The sequence below is a fragment of the Ylistrum balloti genome, unplaced genomic scaffold (assembly GCF_031769215.1).
Source record: "Ylistrum balloti isolate Yb309-2 unplaced genomic scaffold, AGI_CSIRO_Ybal_v1 Utg369746, whole genome shotgun sequence".
Classification (NCBI taxonomy): domain Eukaryota; kingdom Metazoa; phylum Mollusca; class Bivalvia; order Pectinida; family Pectinidae; genus Ylistrum; species Ylistrum balloti.
In genome coordinates, this window is record NW_026781953.1 from 249499 (window position 1) to 267190 (window position 17692).

General features: G+C 38.6%; 2 protein-coding genes across 2 annotated transcripts; both read right to left on the minus strand.

Moving 5' to 3' along the window:
- Positions 1–5934: 5934 nt before the first annotated feature.
- On the minus strand, positions 5935–7237 carry LOC132543227 (uncharacterized). Its single transcript, XM_060206708.1, has 3 exons — positions 6696–7237; positions 6320–6623; positions 5935–6150 (listed from the first exon to the last, which is right to left on the minus strand). The coding sequence occupies exons 1-3, from the start codon at positions 7235–7237 to the stop codon at positions 5935–5937; spliced, it is 1062 nt and encodes a 353-aa protein (XP_060062691.1).
- Positions 7238–12838: 5601 nt separating this feature from the next.
- Positions 12839–14065, minus strand: LOC132543228 (uncharacterized). Its single transcript, XM_060206709.1, has 2 exons — positions 13211–14065; positions 12839–13042 (listed from the first exon to the last, which is right to left on the minus strand). Exons 1-2 carry the CDS (start codon positions 14063–14065, stop codon positions 12839–12841), a joined length of 1059 nt encoding a protein of 352 aa, XP_060062692.1.
- Positions 14066–17692: the final 3627 nt, after the last annotated feature.

Consider the following 17692-nt stretch of genomic DNA (forward strand, 5'->3'; position numbering starts at 1 on the left):
TGGCATCAAAAAGATTCAGCCTTATCGATTATCAAGTCTTTTTCATGAACTCGTCCCACTCTATGTAAGAAGTACGAAAGACTTTATGTCTTAACACATAAACTTATAAAATTTTTATAAGCTATTAATTTTGTATTAATAATGTCTGGATTATCTATCAATTTGACAATGTCAGTATCTGTACATGTGTTGGAAGAGATAAAAAAAAATCATAATATTATACAGTTTAATATTTGTTATGCTCCCCAAAGAGAGAGCATAAGGTCACTGCTTTGACTGTCCATCCGTCATAATATTGTCCAGAGTATTACACTAAAACTATAAGAGGTATAAACATAGAACTTCATAGGTAGATAAATCACAGCAAGGAGAAGTGCAGTACTTATGAACCGTCACTCTCTTTTGCATAATTTAGGAGTTATTGCCCTTTGTTAATTTACATAGTTAAATTTTGTGTTGAGCATTACTCTAAAACTATAAGAGGTGTTAACATAAAACTTCCTAGGTAGGGAGATCTCGACTAGTAAGAGAGCAGTGCACAAGATCCAATACTCTCTTATGCATAATTTAGGAGTTATTGCCCTTTGTTAATTTACATAGTTAAATTTTGTGTTGAGCATTACTCTAAAACTATAAGAGGTGTTAACATAAAACTTTAACTAGTAAGAGAGCATTTTTCATAATTTAGGAGTTATTGCCCATTAACGATTTTTCATGCTTATATTTTGTCCAGAGCATTACACTAAAACTGTAAGAGGTATTAACACATCACTTCCTAGGTAGATAGGGCTCAACAAGTAGGAGGACACTGCACAAGAATCATAACTCTCTTACTACCCTTTGTTATTTTTCAAACTTAGATTTCGTTCTAATTGGGAAGCATAACCCATCTCTGACAGCTATTTTTAATTTTTAATGATAAATCCTCCATTGACCACAAACAGATGTAGATGCACAATAACATGTACTTGTTGCAATATTTCTGGAAGAGGGGGGAGAGGGGGGAGGACAGGGTTGTGGAGTGCATCATGATTAGTAAAGAAAAATAACATAATGCCAAAGATAAAATTAATGAGCCTCAGAAAAGTCGATAGTATTTGGCAAGAAAAAACTATTAAATTTTCACATCTTTTGTATCAAATAATTGTATAATAAACAAGCCCCCTTCCCTAGAATTATTGTTACAGGCTCCTGAGTGTAGATAGAAATCTTAGCACGATCTTCACTTAATTACCATCCATCTGACATCAGATTCAAAGGGAAATGAAATGAGTGTGACATATGTACACATGTTTTCTGGCAGGTTGGCTGTTTATAAGAAATTTATAATGTAATTTAAGATACATTCTGTCAATGAAGAAAAGATCTTAAAGTCTTCAGAACACCCTGAAATCAATTTACCTTCGTTATAGAGAGCGACAACAATGTTTTATTTCTGCTGAAACTGGAATTGTCTTACTATTTTCCAGTGTTAAAAGTCCATCATGAATAATTTAGGAGGAAAGGCAAGTGAAGTTGTTTTAAGTCCTTGATGTTCTCCCATCTGTTGCAACAAAAAAATTGTTTTTGAGAGCTGATTGTTTTTCACCTAAAGCCAATTACGTATGTGATTAGTGTCAGAATGTATTTCTCACCAACATTTTGTTTTGCATATAAATTATTTGAAGTACATGTACAGCAGGAATCCATGTCATTTGTTGAACTTCACAAATTGCTTGTGCATATTTATGTTTATTTGTTTTGTTTATTTTTTATTTTGTTGTTAAATTATAACTTTGTTTTGATTTTACTATTTACTTTTTGTGATAACATTCGATTTGTTAATTCATCTTGACTTAATGTTGAATATGGATGTAACTGGTGTATGTTTATACAGGAGTCAGAAAAAAAAGTATCTAGAAATTTTATTTTGTTACTAAATATCTTCACTGGAAGTCATCATTAGAAAACTGTTGATTATAAGGGTAATAAAGTGTTTGCTGCTTTACCTTGACGTTCTAAACATGGATGAGGGGGGCCATAGACTTTGGTACAAGTGTACCCACCTTTCTACCCATTCTTATTTCCCAGAGTTAATGCCCTTCGTTTTCAATATCAGGATAACGATAAACTTGTCAACCAATAGGGGCTGAGAATGCACACGACCATAGAGTTATTTTTAGCTGATGTTCATGTTGTAAATAACTTTTTACAACAGTCAAACATAATGGTAAATACTGTATTTACCGATTTACAAATGTCGATGTTACAGTAAATATGTTTTACTGTAGGCTACCGTTTAATAGTAAGTTTAGATCATTATGGTAAATATGATTTTGTAATAGATAATTGATATTTTACAACAGATGCAGTTGATCATTACGGTAAATATGAATATCCCTTTGTAAAGATATAGTGAAGAAATATGAGTTAACTGGCCTTGCTGTTTTTCTGAACCATTATTCTCTAAAAGTACATATCAACTAACCTTTAACTAAAATAAATAGTAGTTTAAATTAGTTAAATCTTATAAATAATTTTCAAATTGATTGTGCTTATTTTTTTAACAAATGATTTCGTTTGATAATTGTATGCATGTTTTAACTATTAATAACTTTATAGATTTTTGTAACTATTAAGATGGTCCCTTGAATTAATTCATTGATCTCCAAGAGTTATTGCCCTTTGTTTCACTCTCTCAGTATAACCTTGGCAGCCGAGAGAGAAGCAGAAGAGGTCAGGCAACAGCGGTAAGAAGAGGAGACTTAACAGCCGACGGGGACCAAGAATGGTTGGTTGGTTGGTTGGTTGATTGACAGGTTTTTGGCCCCATGACTCCTCCTATATTCGGGTATCGTCTCACCGACGAACGTCAGTGTTCTGTCGACGTGATGGGGCGACCTGTATTCCCCACATTGGGATGGAACCGTCTGTAGCTGTTCACTTGATTATACTAGTCTTAGAAGACAAGTCCGTCTAAAATCTTTAAAGTAATTGTATCGTCTTGATACTATCCCTATACGCCTACTCTTGTGGGAGTGAGAGGGTTGGGGGTAAGGAAAGGAGACTTCACGGCTCGATGAACATAAACGCTGTGACGTCACCGGGCCTAGTTTCTTATCACTGTTTATCATACGTCACTGTTGATTATCTTTTGATCGATGCAAATAATAATTTGCGATGCAAATACTACTGAATTCAAATTATTTCATTGAGAATACTTGTTTATTATTTCAAATGATGAGATATAAACAATATTTAAGTATCACGTGATAAAATGTCAGTTTGCCTCAACAGCACAGTCACAATATACACGACTTTTGGCTTAAATTTATGTAAATTAAATATAATGATATAAATATATTAATATAAAATATACTAAATAGTAAGTATGGGACGAAATAGCGGTATCCGCTGTGCTGTTCTTACGGAATTACTATGATTCTCCGTCTGTCGTCCTATGTGGCCAAACAGCAATAATTATTTACATATTATTTTGCACCTGCGCAGTTGCAGAACTATTATCTTGTTTTGCAGCGACAGAATGATAATATTCGCTGAGTCCCCCCTGTGGTCGACACAAAACTTGCGGCATCGTTTTTTCGTTATCTCTATGGCTGGGTTAATAAATAGAGTCATTTCACCTATTCCACAAGAAGCAAAACAAAATATTCTTGTGACACATATGAGTTCCGTACTAAAATTGACTTCTTCGTCCAATTTCACAGAGAAACGGCGTTGAGCGAAGCAAATAAGTGCAGGAGCGAAATTGTATATACTTGACCAGCCTTAATAATAACTTATAAGCACGTGTACAGGCGCTGATAACTTGCGTCCGGTCCTACTTAAATCGCATGACCATATATCAATATAGGTATGTTTAAACAAAGTTTAGTCGTCCATACAAAACGACACGAGAGGAACCCGTCACGGAGAGTATGACCTCTATCCTGTGTGTACCATGCAAAATGCTACACCACTTATAATCTTCGACATTCACTTCGGGTACGGAGGCTGTTTTCACATACATTGCAATTGAATAGTGCTTGGTCAACATGCACGTTATTCTATCACAGTGACGTCACTTCCTTCCCACAAGTTGGCTTTGGTTTACCTATATAACAGATTGAGCAAAAGCTGCATTAGAAAACAACAGCAGTATTTTTACCAAGTGGAAATTCATTAAGAGAAGATGATTGTTAAAACAAGAGGCAGTATTATTCTATTTAAATGTATTTGTAAAATCAGGATACTATCAGACCATATAAATTTTAGGGATCCATCTCTCGACACTACTGTGTTTTTGTGTCTTTAAAAAAAAAGAAAAAAAAAAGAAAGAAAAATGGGGGAGAGAGAAAATATAAGTTAAGTTAATAATGGAAGCAGGCAAACAATGCCTCTATGTCCATATCTAAATTTGATTTACAATGGAATTGATATATCATACAATGTAGGAGGAAATAAATCGTTACATAGTGACTTAGCAATTTGCGGTTTTGTTCATCATGTAAGATTGAGATATAGGTCTTTTTATAATTCAGTGCTTAATATGGCATGGCATTCCTGGCTTAAATGTCTCATTTTCTGCTGATGCCAACAACTTTTCTGTTCCATGGTGGTCCCCGAACCCGATAGATGTAGGCTTCAGATTCTAGTTTTTTCTTTTTGCCTCTTTATATAATTAATTTACTTTCCCTTTCTCGTTCCAATTTGGTCAGATCATTCCTGATTTGTGTAGAAGAAAATTGTTCGCAGCTGCGTAGCCTTTCAATATTTTTGAAAATATTTCTTTTATGTATCAGAGAGTCAAATTTTACAAGCATTGGTTGCCCCTATTTCACTTGACGCTGTACTTGAATCCGGGCGTTTTCCCAGTCTAATGACCTTCTGGGGTTCTCCCTGAGCATTTCAACACGTTTCAATGATCCTCTCCACTACCCGAACATCAGCTCTCATTCTTTTATTTCCATCGTCATCGGGCTTTTCAGGAACTCCAAAAATGACCATGTTGTTCTCCCTGCTTTGCCGATCCTTTACCTCGGAGAATATTTCATCCGAACACTGAGGCGTTTTCATCTGTTTCATAACCATTTCCATTTCCTATTTCAATATGCATTCGACATCAGATATTCCAAATCCTCCAGTCTTTTCTCGAATGTTTCCATTATCTCGCGACACCTTTCCTCAATTTTCCAATCGGTCAGTATACTTTTCTCAACTGTCACTCTACACGGAGGACAAAACCACATACTATCTGATCGGCACAAAACTTCGTAGGTACGTACATCCATGTCAATACATCCAATACAAAAATATTCCCAGCATCTGTTGCATTTAAGCATTTTGGTTGTCTTATCAACATACACCTTTGAACACAACTTACACCCAGATTGGATGACGTTCAGGGTATCCATCCTGACTTCTGTAGACGAAGACACTGATCTGGCTCTGGCAACGGCTCCAATAGTACCACTTCCGGCTTTACTTTTTGTCATTTTCCATAAAATCTATCAACGTTATTCACTCCAAGACACGTAACCAACTTTTTTTGTAGTAACTTACATCAATCCCATGTTTCTTTTGTTATGTTTACTGTCGAAAACAGTAAATATCTAAGAAAATTACCCCAATGCCTAAGGATCTTCCTGAATCACAACCGGTAACCATGGCGTGACGTCACAATATAAGTACTTAATCTCGACACAACATTATGTTTATACAAATTACCTTCTATCTGTTCCGAGATTTTACCCTAAATACCTTCTCTATATAAGTTCTGAGATTTTTCTCTATATACCTTTTTTCTATAATCGTCCGAGATTTCATACCAATTACCTTCTCTTCATTTCTGTCCGAGATTATACCCTAAATACCTTTTCTCTGCAACCGTCCGAGATTTCACGCCAAATACCTTCTCTAAAAACGTTTCGAGATTTTACACTAATTACCTTCTTTCTATAAATGTTCGGGATCCCTCCTCTGTTGGCTGACCATCCATTGAGTGAGACAGTCGTTTGTTGCGGTCAAACCTCGCACAGTCAGTTGGGGGCGACTCACACTATCGGCAAAATGTTTGCTATACCTCCTCTCACTTTCCACCATAGTCCTGGAGTTTGATCTCGGATTCTGGAAATGAAGGCTAAATGACGGCAAACGGGGCCCACGTGCACCCTAAAACATAATATTGCCCTATTTAAACAACAGTGAATGGACAACCCTACACATGCATATGAATACTAGTTTTGTTCATTCAAGTATCTTTCATAATTCTATCAATTATAGAAATACGTGATAGACCCACACGATAGCGAGACGATGCTAATTTGTAAATGAATCTTACCCTTGGTCGAAGTTGTCTGTTTCTGTAATCTCTTGTCGCTACAGCATGTGAACCAGTAAGTTGCTCAACTTCTGCTTCGAACTCTACAATATGGTGAGCAATCTCGGCCGGATCTGGTGCCGCTTGGACAACACTTCTTGTTCCTATTGCGGCGTTAGGCCTGGCTACAACGCGGCAGTTGCTTTGTGGAGGCAAAACGGAATCTTCGCTGCTAGAGGAGGATGGCCTTCCATCGTCTTCTATATCGAGATCTGGCATTTCATCTTTTTCTAAGATGTTGTCCGTGGTTTGGTGTCCATGATCTCTCCATGAGGCAGCCATTTTGGATCGGTTAGGCAGTGTGGTGTTGTCTCTTTGTAACAGGACACTGTTTGACATCGTATCCGTGTGCCTAGGTGAAGGCGACCCCTCGCATCCGCTTGATGATATATCGTCTTCATTTCCATCTTCTCCATTGTCCTCATCCACTGACACATCGCCATGTGTAGGAATCCTACTCCGTTTCCCCATTCGAAAGAAGTTGGAAAGTCGTGATGAAATGGTGGAAGGATACCGACTTTGCACTGACAAGGATGATACATCACTATATGATGTCCCTGGCCTACGGTCCATGCGTTCCTCTCCCTCGAAGAAGTTTATGTCCATTTCACTTTCTGTGGCAACGGTCCCTGAATCTGAATTTCCGTCCATGTGAAAGGGAGGGCACATGTGTAAACTTAACACTTTGTCCTCCTCTGAATTGGTCTCCGATATTGCCAGTTGACATTTCTCTACAATTTCTCTTGTGACTGGCGCATTGTGACACTCCAAATCTTTCTTTGAGTCCGTAAAACTAGAACTTTGGCTAATCACTTCCGAAATCTTCCCGTCGTCATCACAGGAACGCTGATCCCTGACCTTCGTGAACTTACAACCCATCGTAATATGATGATTATTTAGCAGCTAGCAGTTGTATGCATTTAGCATGGCTCGTAGCTAGGCTAGAGTTACGCGATCCCGAAATGCAATCATAACAATGACTATGACGTCATAATGTTTCAATGACCATTACGTCACGAGTTATTTATTCTCTGGTGTTGCAGACGTCAAATGTTTTCTTTCCTACTGGCACTGCCATTATCGGAATACACCTGCCATATATGTTTTTCTGTATTCGGCAATGGATAAAAACAGCTGTATTTAAGCACGTGCATTAATTCGATAGAGTTACTTTCTGAATTAATTTAAATATCGTGTTAGAAAATATAAATAAATGATGAAATAATCAATTTTGTATGATATAATGAAGAAGTTTACTTACGGAAACTCTTAAAATAGCTGTTATATCAATCCGAGACTCGCCACCTTTGCCTTTGATTATGAGACACTGGTCATGTATTCTCAATATGTAACTTGCTATTTAACAAGTGTCATTTATTTATTTACTGACGACACTGAAGAAGTTTTACATACAAAGATTCGCCGAATCTCGGAGTTAATGGACTCATTTCTTCAACAGACGTTATTTCGGTAATTCGTAAATCCAACCGCATGCACCGTAGAATTTTTTTTATCAAGAACGGTTATGTTATTATATTCAGATTTTATGGATTTAAACAAAGCGATGTCCTGAATTTCTCGGTTTTTCAGGAGGAGAGTGTCCGGATTGTCTCGGTTTTACATACAAGATTTATTTTTTTCATACGCCAAAAAAGGCAAATAAATCTGCATTTTGAGTAAAAATCCGAGGGATTATCTGTTTCGGACGTGCGAGTACACATAGACGTTTGTGAATGATTTAGATAAGTGCAGCTGCAAAAGCGAAACGTAATTTTTTTCAGAAAATCGAAAGGTGAGACGACGTCGTGAAAACGTTTCGTGATCTTATGGATGGGAAGTAACTCTAATGGAAAGTTATCTATGATGTATCAATCTCTATTCCAGTTTTAGATCATGGTGACACTAGACTACCGATACACGATATGTCTAAACATGCACGCCAATGAAAACTTCAGGAACTGATTTCTGGGAACAGCGATTATCTCTTTAGACTTAAATCCGTGGACTATTGTCATCCCTGAACTTAATTTTGTAGGCTATTGTTATCTCTGAACTTAATTCCGTGAGCAATTGTCATCTCTGATCTTAATTCCGTGAGATATTGTTATCTCTGGTCTTAATGTCGTGGGCTTTTATCATCCCTGAACTTAATTCCGTGAGCTATTGTCATCCCTTAACTTAATTCCGTGAGCAATTGTCATCCCTGAACTTAATTCCGTGAGCTATTGTCATCCCTGAACTTCATTCCGTGGGCTATCGTCATCCCTGAACTTCATTCCGTGAGCTATTGTCATCCCTGAACTTAATTCCGTGAGCTATTGTCATCTCTGCTCTTAATACCGTGAGCTATCGTCATCCCTGGTCTTAATTCCGTGAGCTATTGTCATCTCTGAACTTAATTCCGTGAGCTTTTGTCATCCCTGAACTTTATTCCGTGAGCTATTGTCATCCCTGAACTTAATTCTGTGAGCAATTGTCATCCCTGAACTTAATTCCGTGAGCTTTTGTCATCCCTGAACTTCATTCCGTGAGCTATTGTCATCCCTGAACTTAATTCCGTGAGCTATCGTCATCCCTGAACTTAATTCCGTGAGCTATTGTCATCCCTGAACTTAATTCCGTGAGCTATCGTCATCCCTGAACTTCATTCCGTGAGCTATTGTCATCCCTGAACTTAATTCCGTGAGCAATTGTCATCCCTGAACTTAATTCCGTGAGCTATTGTCATCCCTGAACTTAATTCCGTGAGCTATTGTCATCCCTGAACTTAATTCCGTGAGCTTTTGTCATCCCTGAACTTCATTCCGTGGGCTATTGTCATCCCTGAACTTAATTCCGTGAGCTATTGTCATCCCTGAACTTAATTCCGTGAGCTATTGTCATCCCTGAACTTAATTCCGTGGGCTATCGTCATCCCTGAACTTCATTCCGTGAGTTATCGTCATCCCTGAACTTAATTCCGTGAGCTATTGTCATCCCTGATCTTTATTCGGTGAGCTATTGTCATCTCTGCTCTTAATTCCGTGAGCTATTGTCATCCCTGAACTTAATTCCGTGAGCTATTGTCATCCCTGAACTTAATTCCGTGGGCTATCGTCATCCCTGAACTTCATTCCGTGAGCCATTGTTATCCCTGAACTTAATTCCGTGAGCTATTGTCATCCCTGAACTTAAATCCGTGAGCTATTGTCATCGCTGAATTTAATTCCGTGGGCTATCGTCATCTCTGCTCTTAATTCCGTGAGCTATTGTCATCCCTGAACTTAAATCCGTGGGCTATTGTCATCCCTGGACTTACGTGGGTTATGGTCATCTTGCTGAACGGGTTTCCCTGCTGTATGGTCACCACTGTGGGCTGATTTCCGTGGTATATGGTCACCACTGTGGGCTGATTTCCGTGGTATATGGTGACCACTGTGGGCTGATTTCCTTGGTATATGGTCACCACTGTGGACTGATTTCCGCGGTATATGGTGACCACTGTGGACTGATTTCCGCGGTATATGGTCACTTTTGTTGACTGATATGTGGGGATAATGATCATCTGGCTTGACCTAATTCCCTGGACTACGGTCATCTCGCTGGATTGATTTCCGTTGTATATGACAACCTCTCTAGACTGATCCCGGGGTCACCTGTCACCTCTCTAGACTGATTCCGGGATCACCTGCCACCTCTCTAGACTGATTCCGGGATCACCTGCCACCTCTCTAGACTGATTCCGGGATCACCTGCCACCTCTCTAGACTGATTCCGGGATCACCTGCCACCTCTCTAGACCTATTTCCGGGGTTACTTTTCACATCTCTTTACTGATTTCTTGGGTCACTTGTCACCTCTCAGGACTGATTTCCGTGAAAAATTGTCGCCGCACTCGACCGATTTCCAGGGTAAATTGTGACCTCTCTTGACTGATTATTGGGGTCAATTGTCATCAATGTGGACTGATTTCCGGGGTCATCTGTCATCTCTCTGGAGTTATTTTCGGGACTAGTTATTACCGATGTTGACTGATTTCCGTGGTCACCTGTCATCTCTCTGGAGTGATTTTCGGGATCAGTTACCACTCATGTGAACTGATTTCCGGGGTCGATAATTACTGTTACCGTGTGTTTACTGTGGGTTACCGTTTTACAACTGTCGGTAATTACGGTTACCATGAGTTTACAATAGGTTATCGTTTTACAACTGTCGGTAATTACGGTAACCATGTGTTTACAGTAGGTTACCGTTTTACAACTGTCGGTAATTACGGTTACCATGTGTTTTCTGAAGGTTACCGTTTTACAACTGTAAGTAATTACGGTAACCATGTGTTTACAGTAGGTTACCGTTTTACAACTGTCGGTAATTACGGTAACCATGTCTTTAAGGTAGGTTACCGTTTTACAACTGTCGATAATTACTGTTACCATGTGTTTACAGTAGGTTACCGTTTTACAACTGTCGGTAATTATGGTTACCATGTGTTTTCTGTAGGTTACCGTTTTACAACTGTCGGTAACTATGGTTACCATGTGTAGTATGTAGGTTACCTTTACCTTAAAAATATCATTACTAATCCTTTGACAACATACAACATTTTCCATTGAAAACTTCCGTGTCGACCGCTGCAAAGAATAACCTGAAATGCCAATATTCTGATTGAAAATAGTTTATTTTCATCACGTGTAACATTTTAAATCATACAATATAAAAATATATGTATAACAGGCGAAGTGATTGCTTCTCTGACTAAACAATAAAAGGTACAGGTATTATGTCGCTTGGCACTAGTTCAATTATGCACAACGTATGGTATTGACATATATATATATATATACTTATATAAGATATGTTTTAATATGTTATATAGGATCCAATTACGGTATCCATTATTCCGTTTCTGAGAAATTACGAATGTCTCGGCTTCGCCGCCGTTTGAGTCGAAAAAAACGATAACATCAATTACACCGTCATTTTGCGTCTGCACTGCGGCGACAGAACGAGGTTTTTCGCTGCTTCACTTTGACGAAATATTATTCTTTATTTTGCCGTCCCGGGGGTCAGAATGATAAAACATCATCGATATTTCGACCCGAGATCGTTATTTCACCCTGTCATTTACAAGTACTGAATAGTAATGACAGAACGATGATCATCATTATTTCACTTCGCGTGGTACGAGAACGATAGATAAAGATAACCCGAGCGAACTACCTCTATATTGGTTTGCTGAGTAGTGACTTTGTAGTTTATTATTTCGTTCTCTCGATAAGAAGTAGTACAGCGATATGATCAGTTCTCTAAATACTGATTTCATGCTTTTGTTATCTTCATCCAGTCACTGTTATAAGCCATTGTTATACGGAGCGACATAGCGTATATCAGCTACCTTATAACTACATATAGAGGGTCGTTGATATGTAGCGTATCATCCTTAAACCAAGACAAAATGTCCACAACAAACGGTACTTCCACAGGAATGGAACTCGCCACGAAGAGTTTCATCAACACCTGGTTTGTTTGGCGACGTATTTGATATACGCCAGGAATGTTCATTCACTTTTACTGTGAACGTTGTTTTAACATCCATGTGCCGTTCTATCATGGTGGCGTCACTTCCTTTCTACAAGATGGCTTTGATCCTTGAATGAAAGAAGGAAGGGTTTCATTAAAAACTGCAGGTACGTAAAACAAATATCTGTATTATACTTCCGTGTTAAAAGCATAAAAGTACATCAAGTGAAATTATCAAAGTAATATGATGAAATGACATTGCTGCAACGATGTAACACAGGTAGCATTATTACTCTAGTATTTAACTGTACCTATGAGGACAACAAGATAAAAATGTCTGTATGCATAAACCTACTATATCTGTTTCTACCATGGAAAATGATCACGTGGTATCCTTAACACAAACTTGACTTTCTCTCTTCATCCATTTAACACTAAATATACCTTCTTTCTATACCTGTCGGGGGTTTTAAAATAATTAATTGTATTGACATCCGATATTTCACACTAATTACCTTCTCTCTACATCCGTCCGAGATTTTACTCTAAATATACCTTCTCTATAGATATCCGTCCGAGATGTTCCAGTAATTACCTTCTCTCTACATCCGTCCGAGATTTTACTCTAAATAAACCTTCTCTGTATATCCGTCCGAGATGTTCCAGTAATTACCTTCTCTCTACATCCGTCCGAGATTTTACTCTAAATAAACCTTCTCTATAGATATCCGTCCTAGATGTTCCAGTAATTACCTTCTCTCTACATCCGTCCGAGATTTTACTCTAAATATACCTTCTCTTTAGATATCCGTCCGAGATGTTCCACTAATTACTTTCTCTCTACACCCGTCCGATACTTTATACTAATTACCTTCTCTCTATACCCGTACGTGATTTCACATCAAATGGCTTCTCTCTGTACCTGTCCTTGATTTTGCACACCTTTTTATACCTGTGCGATATTTTACACTTACTACTTTATTAATCCCTCCTCTGTTGGCTGACCATCCATTGAGTGAGACAGTCGTTTGTTGCGGTCAAACCTCGCACAGTCAGTTGGGGGCGACTCACACTATCGGCAAAATGTTTGCTATACCTCCTCTCACTTTCCACCATAGTCCTGGAGTTTGATCTAGGATTCTGGAACTGGAGGCTAAATGACGGCAAACGGGGCCCACGTGCACCCTAAAAGATAATATTGCCATATTTAAACAACAGTGAATGAAAACCCTATATATACATATAAATATTAGTTTTGTTCATTCAAGCGTCTTTCATAACTCTTTGAATTATAGAAATGTGTGAAAGTTCCATAAGATAGCGAGACGATGTTAATTTGTAAATAAATCTTACCCTTGGTCGAAGCTGTCTGTTTCTGTAATCTCTTGTCGCTACAGCATGTGACCCAATAAGTTGCTCAACTTCTGCTTCGAATTCTACAATATGGTGAGCAATCTCGGCCGGATCTGGTGCCGCTTGGACAACATTTCTTGTTCTTCTTGCGGCGTTAGACCTGACTACAACACGGCAGTTGATTTGTGGAGGCAAAACGGAATCTTCGCTGCTGGAGGAGGATGACCTTCCATCGTCTTCTATATCGAGATCTGGCATTTCATCTTTTTCTAAGATGTTGTCAGTGGTGTTGTCTCTTTGTAACAGGACAGTGATTGACCTCGTATCCGTGTGCCGAGGTGTAGGCGACCTCTCACATCCGCTTGATGATGTATCCTCTTCATTTCCATCTCCACCTCCATTGTCCTCATCCACTGACACATCGCCATGAGTAGGAACCCTACTCCGTTTCCCCATTTGAAAGAAGTTGGAAAGGCTTGATGAAATGGTGGAAGGATAGTGACTTTGCACTGACAAAGATGCTACATCACTAAATGATGTCCCTGGCCTGCTTTCCTCTCCCTCGAAGAAATTTATGTCCATTTCACTTTCTGTGGCAACGGTCCCTGAATCTGAATTTCCGTCCATGTAAAAGGGAGGGTACATATGTGGACTTAACACTTCGTCCTCCTCTGAATAGGTATCCGATATTGCCAGTTGACATTTCTCTACAATTTCTCTTGTGACTGGCGCATTGTGACACTCCAAATCTTTCTTTGAGTCCGTAAAACTAGAACTTTGGCTAATCACTTCCGAAATCTTCCCGTCGTCATCACGGGAACGCTGATCCCTGACCTTCGTGAACTTACAACCCATCGTAATATGATGATTATTTAGCAGCTAGCAGTTGTATGCATTTAGCATGGCTCGTAGCTAGGCTAGAGTTGGGCGATCCCGAAATGCAATCATAACAATGATTATGACGTCATAATGTTTCAATGACTATTACGTCACGAATTATTTATTCCCTGGTGTTGCAGACATCAATAATTTCTATCATACTGGCACTGCCATTATCGGAATACACCTGCCATATATGTTTTTGCTGTATCCGGCAATGGAAAAAAACAGCCGTATTTAAGCACGTGCATTAATTCGATAGAGTTACTTTCAGAATTAATTTAAATATCGCGTTCGAAAATATAAATAAATGATGAAATAATCAATCTTGTATGATATAATGAAGAAGTTTACTTACGGAAACTCTTAAAATAGCTGTTATATCAATCCGAGACTCGCCACCTTTGTCTTTGATTATGAGACACTGGTCATGTATTCTCTATATGTAACTTGCTATATTACTAATGTTATTTATTTATTTACTGACGACACTGAAGAAGTTTTACATACAAAGATTCGCCGAATCTCGGAATTAATGGACTCATTTCTTCAACAGACGTTATTTTGGTAATTCGTAAAACCAACCGCATACACCCTAGAATTTTTTTATCAAGAACGGCTATGTTATTATATTCGGTTTTATGGATTTAAACAAAGCGGTGTCCTGAATTTCTCGGTTTTTCAGGAGGAGAGTGTCCGGATTATCTCGGTTTTACATACAAGATTTATTTTTTTATACGCCCAAAAAGGCAAATAAATCTGCATTTTGAGTAAAAATCCGAGGGATTATCTGTTTCGGACGTGCGAGTACACATAGACGTTTGTGAATGATTTAGATTAGTGCAGCTGCAAAAGCGAAACGTAATTTTTTTTTTTTCAGAATAGTTGAAAGGTGAGACGACGTCGTGAAAACGTTTCGTGATGTTATGGAAGGGAAGTAACGCTAATGGAAAGTTATACAACATGTATCAATCTGTATTCCAGCTTAAGATCATGGTGACACTAGACTACCGATACACGATATGCACACCAATGAATACTCCAGGGACTAATTGCTGGGAACAGCGGTTATCTCTCTGGACTTAAATCCGTGGACTATTGTCATCCCTAAACTTAATTTCGTAGGCTATCGTCATCTCTGGTCTTAATGCCATGAGCTATTGTTATCTCTGGTCTTAATGTCGTGAGATATTGTTATCTCTGGTCTTAATGCCGTGAGATATTGCCATCCCTGAACTTAATTCCGTGAGCTATCGTCATCTCTGACTTAATTCCGTGAGCTATCGTCATGTCTGGTCTTAATGCCGTGAGCAATTGTCATCCCTGAACTAAATTCCGTGAGCTATCGTCATCTCTGGACTTCAGTCGGCTGTGGTCATCTCACTGAACGGATTTCGATGGTGCATGGTCACCACTGTGGTGGACTGTTTTCCGTGGTATATGGTCACCACTGTGGACTGATTTCCGTGGTATATGGTCACCACTGTAGTCTGTTTTCCGTGGTGCATGGTCACCACTGTGGACTGATTTCCGTTGTGTAATGTCACAACTATGGACTGATTCCCCAGGTATATGATCCCAACTATGGACTGATTATTGTACTATGTATTGTGGCCACTTTTGTTGAGTGATATGTGGGGATAATGTTCATCTGGCTTGACCTAATTCCCTGGACTAACGTCATCTCGATTTCCGTGATATATGACCACCCCTCTAGACTGATCCCGGGGTCACCTGTCACCTCTCTAGACTGATTCCGGGATCACCTGTCACCTCTCTAGACTGATTCCGGGGTCACCTGTCACCTCTCTTTACTGATTTCTTGGGTCACTTGTCGCCTCTCGTGACTGATTTCCGTGAAAAATTGTCACCGCACTCGACTGATTTCCAGGGTAAATTATGACCTCTCTTGACTGATTATTGGGGTCAATTGTCACCAATGTGAACTGATTTCCGAGGTCACCTGTCATCTCTCTGGAGTGATTTTCGGGGTCAATATTCACCTATGTGAACTGATTTGCAGGGTTGATAATTACGGTAACCATGTGTTTACAGCAGGTTACCATTTTACAACTGTCGGTAATTACGGTTACCATGTGTTTACAGTAGGGTACCGTTTTACAGCTGTCGGTAATTACGGTAGCCATGTGTTTACAGTAGGGTACCGTTTTACAACTGTCGGTAATTACGGTTACCATGTATTAACTGTAGGTTACCTTCACCGTAAAATGATATAACTAATCCTTTGACAACATACAACATTTTCCACTAAAAACTTCCGTGTCGACCGTTGCAAAGAATAACTTGAAATGCTAATATTCTGATTGAAAATAGTTTATTTTCATCACGTGTAACATTTTAAATCATACAATATAAATATATGTATAACAGGCGAAGTGATTGCTTCTCTGACTAAACAATAAAAGGTACAGGTATTATGTCGCTTGGCACTAGTTCAATTATGCACAACGTATGGTATTGACATATATATATATACACTTATATAAAATATGTTTAATGTGAAATATACGATCCAATTACGGTATTCATCATTCCGTTTCTTAGAAATTACGAATGACTTGGTTTCGCCGCCGTTTGAGGCGAAAAAATGATAACATCAATTACACCGTCATTTTGCAGCCGCACTGCGGCGACAGAACGAGGTTTTTCGTTGCTTCACTATGACGAAATGTTATTCTGAATTTTGCCGTTCCAGGGGTCACAATAATAATATATCATCGATATTTCTACCCTATATTGTTATTTCACCCTCTCATTTACAAGTGCTGAATAGTAATGACAGAACGATGATCATTATTTCACTACGCGTGTTGCGAGAACGATAGATAAGATAACCTGATCGAACTACCTCTATATCGGTTTGCTGAGTAGTGACTTTATAGTTCATTATTTGGTTCTGTCGATGAGAAATATTACAGCGATATGATCAGTTCTCTAAACACTGACTTCATGCTTTTGCTATCTTCATCCAGTCTCTGTAGAAAGCCATTGTTATGCGGAGCGACATAGCCTATATCAGCTACCTTATAACTGCATATAGAGGACCGTTGATATGTAGCGTATGATCCTTAAACCAAGACCAAATGTCCACAACAAACGGTACTTCCACAGGAATGGAACTCGCCACGAAGAGTTTCATCAACACCTGGTTTGTTTGGCGACGTATTCGATATACACCATGAATGTTCATTCACTTTTACTGTGAACGTTGTTTTAACATCCATGTGCCGTTCTACCATGGTGACGTGACTTCCTTTCTACAAGATGGCTTTGATCCCTGAATGAAAGAAGGAAGGGTTTCATTAAAAACTGCAGGTACGTAAAACAAATATCTGTATTATACTTCCGTGTTAAAAGCATAAAAGTACATCAAGTGAAATTATCAAAGTAATATGATGAAATGACATTGCTGCAACAATGTAACACAGGTAGCATTATTACTCTAGTATTTAACTGTACCTATGAGGACAATAAGATAAAATTGTCTGTATGTATCGTAAACCTTAGGGATAAACCTACTATATCTGTGTTTCTACCATGGAAAATGATCACGTGGTATCCTTAACACAAACTTTACTTTCT

Coding starts and splice junctions, on each gene's coding strand:
- LOC132543227 (XM_060206708.1), bottom strand. CDS start 7,237: ATGGGTTGTAAGTTCACGAAGGTCAGGGATCAGCGTTCCTGTGATGAC. Junction 6,624..6,695: donor CCTAGGCACACGGATACGAT/GTCAAACAGTGT, acceptor TGCCTCATGGAG/AGATCATGGACACCAAACCA. Junction 6,151..6,319: donor ACAGACAACTTCGACCAAGG/GTAAGATTCATT, acceptor ATTATGTTTTAG/GGTGCACGTGGGCCCCGTTT.
- LOC132543228 (XM_060206709.1), bottom strand. CDS start 14,065: ATGGGTTGTAAGTTCACGAAGGTCAGGGATCAGCGTTCCCGTGATGAC. Junction 13,043..13,210: donor ACAGACAGCTTCGACCAAGG/GTAAGATTTATT, acceptor ATTATCTTTTAG/GGTGCACGTGGGCCCCGTTT.